Source organism: Apodemus sylvaticus, chromosome 17 (genome assembly GCF_947179515.1).
Source record: "Apodemus sylvaticus chromosome 17, mApoSyl1.1, whole genome shotgun sequence".
Lineage (NCBI taxonomy): Eukaryota > Metazoa > Chordata > Mammalia > Rodentia > Muridae > Apodemus > Apodemus sylvaticus.
In genome coordinates, this window is record NC_067488.1 from 50,763,419 (window position 1) to 50,770,667 (window position 7,249).

Sequence of the window (7,249 nt, forward strand, 5' to 3'; positions counted from 1 at the left end):
AAATCCCCATTTACCAAGAGGTTTTCCTGCTAGCATTGTCTCTGCTATAAGTTCCAGCCAAATAGCCATGATTTCCACAGAATCCCTTTGAGCTGTCACTGCCTCGGATACCGGGGAATATAAGGTTACATACATCAAAACCACACAGGACATTAATAAATGGCACTGCAACATAGGCCTAACATCAAATTTCTTCAAATGATAAGGGGTGGGAGGGACTGCTACCCAAACAAAGTTCCTCAGGGACGGTGACATTTATGGAGATCTTATATCAAAGGCACAAGGGACCAGTGTTACTGTCATCCTACCCTGCCCAGTGGAATAAGTTTGCAGATGAAAGTATACACTGTCCCCGGCTTAAGTTTCTCCTGTTTCTTTCTGTTAAATGGGGACATTCCACTTTTCACCTGTAAGCTATTATTTCATTTTTTAAAAGACTAAATAATGGTAGAAGAGAATGAGATGGTGAAAAACAAGCCTGTTAAGACAAAAATAAAAATACAAAAACCAGATGTAGTACAATATAATAGAAACTGGCTGAAAATAGTACATGCTAACAGACACAGACAGGGTGGGAGTAGACAGGAAGGGGCAGAGGCCACAGCCTACACCAAGAGCCTTTCAATAGACTGCTGAATGGACTGGATCTGCTGCTTTAGTTGGGAGCCTTCTTTGATGGTAACAGAACAGGCGATGACTGGCCTGGAGACGCCACAGGCCCGTCCCAAAGCCTGCTTGGAGCGCACGAATACATAGGGGACATTCTTGTCTTCACACAGCAGAGGGAGGTGCAGGATGATCTCCAAGGGCTCAGCGTCTGCTGCCATCACAATGAACTCAGAGATGCCTCTGTTGAGGGTTTTGGTGGCTGTGGAGATAGGACATGTAGTCAAATAGATGACATGGGGTTTGCTGAGAGAAGCCCAAACAGAGCAAAGAAAATCTAACAGTGCGCTGAAATGGCAGGGGCTTAGAAAAAGCCAGGTGAGGCGGGACATGCCTTCAATCCTAGCAGTTTGAGACCAACATGGTTTAGACATTGAGTTCCAGGACAGCCAAAGCCACATAGTGAGACTCTGTCTCAAAAAAGAAAAGCAAAAAGCATTAAGAACAGAAATTTTCTGCCTAGAGAGGCCTTAATATGTAATAAGGCACCCAAACACTGACCAGACCCTAACCCCACCTGGTCCCTTCTTCTCTGATACCACACTCCTCCAAATCAGCACCTTCTCTCACTCCCCCAGCTCTAACTGTCCCCCCACGGCTCTATCAGCACCAGGTAATCCTGCAGCTTTAGCCTGTCACCAGGCCTCAGTTCACATGTCACTTCCTCAGAAGATTCAGCCCAAAAAAGATCCCCTAACACCCCCCTTCTCCTTGATGGCACACCTGACTTCCAGACACCCCCCTTCCTCCGCTGTAATGTGAAGAACCTATGAAACAGCCAAGGAAGTGCTTTGCTTTGTCTTCTGCCAATGACAAAGGTAAATTTTCATTTTTTATTGTTCCCCTAAAATCTTAAAAAAATGGTAAACAATATTTCAATTAATATCTTCAAAACCAATACAGCTCTTCTACAGAAAACTATTTGCTTTTCTTTATCTTCGCTGAGTAGAAATATCACAGCACATATAATTACTTCACTGATAACTGTTCAACAAACAAAACCATAGCCAAACATGGTAGTACACATCTAATGCCAGGACTTTATAGAGATGGAGGATCAGGCTACCTAGTAAATTTGTGAGGCCAGCTTGGGTTCACAAGGCTTTCCCAAACAAAACACAACACTTCCCAGCTGCACCCACTCTGCAATTCTCTCTCTCTCTCTCTCTCTCTCTCTCTCTCTCTCTCTCTCTCTCCACTCTCTCTCTCTCTCTCTCTCTCTCTCTCTCTCTCTCCACACACACACACACACACACACACACACACACACACACACACACACACACACGAGATATATTTGAGAACCACTGAAATTCATGAATCCCACAATGACACAGAGACTGAAAAGCATTAAACTGCCTATCTTTTGCTTGGGTTGGGGAGTTTGAGGCTACCCTGGGAACACAGCAAGACCTGTCTCCACAAACAAAAATTTCCAAGCTAGATATTAAGGAAACCTGCTGAAAACAGGAACCTTAGCACCTCAGCATCACCCTGTGGTTGTCTTACCTTCATTGGCTCCTTTCCGAAGCTGCTTGTAGTTACATGACTGCTGAACAAGGTCGAGCAGCTTCTTGGTGAGGTGGGCATCTGCGAGGGGATAGGCCTTTGGATTCACATCAGCCTCCGTCTATAGGGAAACACAAGAGTCAAAACTGGGCCAGAAGCTGTTCCAGATAAACTACAAACTACAAAAGATTTATCAACAACTGAGACAACAAACAGTTTGATCACACATATAACCCTGCTACAGTCAGGGATAGAGGAGACCCAATTTCAAAACACCCCCTAGACAGGTGATGGTGACACAAAACTCTAATCCAGCACTTGGAAAGCAGGATCTCAGTTGAGTTCAAGGCCAGCCCGGGGCCTACAGAGCGAATTCCAGAACAGTCAAGAATATACAAAGAAAGAACCCAGTGTCACGCAAACAAACATCCAAACCACCACACCCTAGCAATGCAACAAAGAAATCAACTAAGTACAGATAGAAGTGTATATTAACATATGCCAACCACTCTCCAATGCTCTCTTCTGGACTCCAAGGGCAAGAGCAATCATATGTGGCTCCTACCATCTAGTTTATTTTAGCAAACCGATAATCAACAAGCGCATGGAGACAACCACATGTACCACCACTCACCAGGTCAAGATTTCTTACCACAATGGACCAGTTCAGAGTGTCACACTCAAAAGTCATTCAAATTAATTTTATCTGTGTGAATTAATATATACAGTAACTTATTATTTAAAATATCCTCTAATTTTAAGAACAAATACATATGCTTAAAACATTCAACACACACACACACACACAAACACACACAGACTGATTGAGTTGGGCAGTTGTTGGGCATTCCTGTAATCCAAGCACTCAGGAGGCAGAGGTAGGTAGGGTTTTGGAGTTTGAGGCCACTCTGTTTTACAAGCTGAGTTCTAGACCAACCAGGACTACACAAGACTGTTTCAAAACAAGAATCTAGGGCTGGAGAGATGGCTCAGCAGTTAAGAGCACTTCCGAAGGTCCTGAGTTCAATTACCAGCAACTACATGGAGGCTCACAACCATCTGTAATGGGATCTGATGCCCTCTTCTGGTGTGTGTCTAAAGACAGCTAAAGCGTACGTACATACATAAATAATCTTAAACCAAAAATCTAAAAAAACAAACAAACAGTATGAGTTTATGTTTAGACTCAGTGAGATTAATTCTAAGTAAAGTTTCCTTACCTATTATTATTAGCTACCGAGTTTAACATGTTTCAGAAGTTGACAAGAAGTCTTTAAAAATTAATGAAAAGATGGCATACAACTGTACAGACAGACAAAAAACATTGGTGGGGTGTGATGGTACACTAGTGGAGTCCTAGCACTGGGAGATCTATGCAAGTGTGTGAGGCCAGGCAGGAACACAGTAACCCTGTCTCAAAACACCAAAAAAGAAAACTACTGAAATTATACTGGAAACAAAAGCCCTTTATGGCGAGAAGAAATGGAATATTTAAACTATATTTTTATTTATGTATTAATATACTGGATTCAAATTTTCACTGTATCTTCTAGTCTTACCTGTTCGTTTCTTTCTTTTCTTTGGATTTATTACTGGCTTTCACTATTTTCCCCCTCTACAGGTTTGAATTTATTTACTTCTCTACTCTTTTTTCCCCTAAAGAAATTTGCTAGGTAGCCTAGGCTGGCTCTGAATTCCAGTGCTCAAATAATTACTTTCAAGTAATCTGAACAGCAGGCAAATGCATACCTAACCTTTTTTGGGGGGGAGGGGGTTGGGGGGTTGAGATAGGGTTTCCAAGTGTAGCCCTGGCTGTCCTGGAACTCACTCTGTAGAACAGGCTGGCCTCGAACTCAGAAATCTGCCTGCCTCTTCCTAAGTGCTGGGGGGATTAAAGGTGCATGCCACCAACGCACGGCGCAAACATCTTGTTAATGTTGTAAACTCAACTGTGTGCTAGCTGTAATGAGTGGTATATGAAATTATGCAGTGTTTAAGAGTTGCTACTTTTTCATGTTATAGCTCTCTTATTATACTACAGTTTCTGGTTTTGCGATTAGAGAAATGTTACTGCAGACGGTACATTTGCTTTGGCAGTAGCCTCCTGGTCCAATCAAGAGGCTACAAGAATGACTGACCAGCCTGGTGTCAGTGACACACACCTGTAAGCCCAGCATTCTGAAAGCGGAGGCAGGGAGATCTCATGTCCAAAGCCCGACCTCACCCGTGATGCATGGCTGGACTCCGAGTTCCACAAGCAACTCGTCATCCCCATTTCCCAGCCCACACAAACTGCTGCAGAGTTCACCACTGGCTTAGAAGCAAACTCAAACTCCAGACTCGGGATGGGGGTTTGATTGCACGAAAGCAATCAAAGCAGACCACCCAAGTGCTGGATGGAATCTCCCCAGGCCCGAAGGGGGCTCGGCCAAACTAGTTACAGCAGGAACCACCACCCGGAACCCTCTGCAAGATTACAAAGTGGAGACGCTCAGTTCTCACCCCACGTGGTGCTGCCAGGACCTCCGACGTCTGAAGCGTCGTTCTCACGGTGGGAGCCTTGCCTGAGCTCCCTTCACATTCCATGGGACCCCCGAAATTCAAAAGAGGAAAAGAAATCCCCAATCGGGAGGGCGTGATGGCCTGCGCCTTTAATCCCTGTCTGCACTGGAGAGGCAGACAGAACTCTGAGAGTTCCCGGCCAACCTGGGCTACATGAGCCCCTAAAACCAAAACAAACCCAGAACGCGACCCCGAATCCCCCTAAGACTCGGTTCCCGACTCGCACTGGATGCAGACCCCACGGAGATGCTCGTCCTCCACCCCGCGAGTGGGGAAGAGGTGGGGAGTAGCTGACCCGCATCCCGTGATATCACCTCGTCTTTTAGTGTTTAAAAAGGAAAAGGAAAGAGGGAAAAGAAACGGCTTTTCCATCCACTTTTCCATCCCACGTGGGCCGGTCATTTTCCCACGCTGCGCCATGCCACTCTCCCGCCCCGGCCTCCGGCCACGCCCACGGCTGCAGAGCCGACCGGGCCACGGCGGCGGCCTAGGTCCTCCCCTCTTCCGCCCCTGGAACGAGCCCGCGGCCGCCGGGGTCGGAGTTCTAACCCGGGCCCGGAGGTCGGCCATCGCGGGACGGACGACATGTCGCACGCGCTACACCTCCCACAGGACGGAGCGAACAGGGCCCGCGTCCCGCGTTCCCCGGCCTGCGGCCCGACGCGCTCACTCACCATGGCTGCGGTGCGCCGGCCTCGCCGCTCCTCGGTAACAGTTCACCTCAAGACAGACTGAAACGCCGCGCAGCAAAAGGAGCGGAAATCACTTCAGGAGCGGCAGGAAGCGGAAGTGACGTCTCGCCGGGCGCGCAGTGACGTCGTCGTCCTGCCCGCTTCCCGGAGGACGCCTTTGCTGACGTCATTTTTGGATGCGAGAAATACGTTTTTCTGGTTTGATTAGCATCCCAGTTAGGATCGGCAAAGATTGTGAATAAGCCACTCGGGAAGTGGCACACTAGTACAACGGGTTACGAGGGTAGCCATTTCCTAGCCAGGCGTCTTTTGAGCACATCATGTACCCTTTTCAAAACCATCTTAGCCCTGGCGCGGTAGCCGGCCTGTCATCCCAGCACTCGGAGGCAGGACAATCCGTTCAGAACCGTTCGCTTCATTTACATAGCGAGTTCGAGGCCAGCCTTGGGATATGGGACTTTGTCTTCTGCCTCAAGAAAACAAAACAAAAACAAAGAAAAACCCTCACCCAATGACACAATGTAAGGACAAACTGCAAGTAAAAAAAAAAAAATTCCTTCATCTTGAGATATCCCTCATCAATGTTTCTGATGGGGTGTGGAGTTAGAATTCACTCAGGTGATTCCTACGATTGGTTGGAGTAGGGCAGTGGTTCTCTTGAGTGTGTGCTAAAAGACTCTTTCACAGGGTTCGTCTAAGACTGTCAGAAGACACGATTCATAACAGTAGCAAAATTTCAGTTATGAAGTAGCAAAGAAAGGAATTTTATGGTTGGGGGTCACCACAGCCTAAAGAACTGTATTAAAGAGCTGCAGCAATAGGTAGGTTAAGAACCACTGAACAGGGGGCTAGCTAGTGAATGGCAGGGAGGTTGTGTTTGGATTAATTATATAGGACACCTGCTTCCTTCTGCTCAGTATCTTGTCCCTTCCTTAGTGATGCACCAAAGTTTCATTGTGAAAGGATAAACTCAGGTCTAGCACTCCCTCCCACGAGCACTTCTGTGATCCTCGTGCCTTCTCAGTCTTTTCCAACATGATGCCAAACACATTTTGAGGCCATTTGGGTCTAGCCCAGACCTAACATTAGAACCAATTTCAGCTCATTGTGTCACAAATGTAGAGCTGAGAACTGGGAGGATCTTCAAGAGCCTTACAAAATAGCTCCTCGTTTTTACAGATAAAGAACAAGTCTAGAGAAGGGAAGCCTGCCCACTGTCAGGAATCAAACAGTGGCAAAGCTAAAACCAGACCTTGAGATTTTCAGCTATTGACCTGGGTTATTTTCACCAGATGTTTTTTTCTGAGCAGTGTCAGGGGGTCAGGCAACCACACGATTCTGCCTACAGGAGGGAACATTTCTTTCTTTTCTTTTCTTTTCTTTCTTTCTTTCTTTCTTTCTTTTTTTTTTTTTTTTTTTTTTTTTTTTTTTTTTTTTTTTTTTGAGACAGGGTTTCTCTGTATAGCCCTGGCTGTCCTGGAACTCACTCTATAGACCATGCTGGCCTCAAACTCAGAAATCTTCCTGCCTCTGCCTACCAAGTGCTGGTATTAAAGGAGGGAACATTTCTAGAGGCTGGAGAGATGGCTCCTTGGTTCAGCTCACTGGCTACTCTTTTATAGGATATGGTTTCAATTCCCAACACCCACATGGCAACTAACAACTCTTGTGACTCCAGTTACAGAGAGATCCAACTCTCTCTTCTAGCATCCATGGGCACTGTGATGCACAGACTTGCCTGCAGGCAAACACTCACATATAAGAGATACTTGTTTTTTGTTTTGTTTGTTTTTTCGAGACAGGGTTTCTCTATATAGTCC

The 7,249-nt window shown here is 46.1% G+C and overlaps 1 protein-coding gene across 1 annotated transcript; it reads right to left on the reverse strand.

Annotated features, from left to right (window-relative positions):
- Positions 1-458: 458 nt before the first annotated feature.
- Snu13 (small nuclear ribonucleoprotein 13) lies at positions 459-5,530 on the reverse strand. Its single transcript, XM_052160333.1, has 3 exons — positions 5,412-5,530; positions 2,176-2,296; positions 459-868 (listed from the first exon to the last, which is right to left on the reverse strand). The coding sequence occupies exons 1-3, from the start codon at positions 5,412-5,414 to the stop codon at positions 606-608; spliced, it is 387 nt and encodes a 128-aa protein (XP_052016293.1). The 5' UTR covers positions 5,415-5,530; the 3' UTR covers positions 459-605.
- Between the last annotated feature and the right edge of the window lie 1,719 nt (positions 5,531-7,249).

What these genes read in the sequence shown, in the direction of transcription:
- Snu13 (XM_052160333.1), bottom strand. An exon ending in TCGGAAAGGAGCCAATGAAG is followed by an intron (nt 869 to 2,175) that starts GTAAGACAACCA and finishes CTATCTCCACAG; the next exon opens with CCACCAAAACCCTCAACAGA.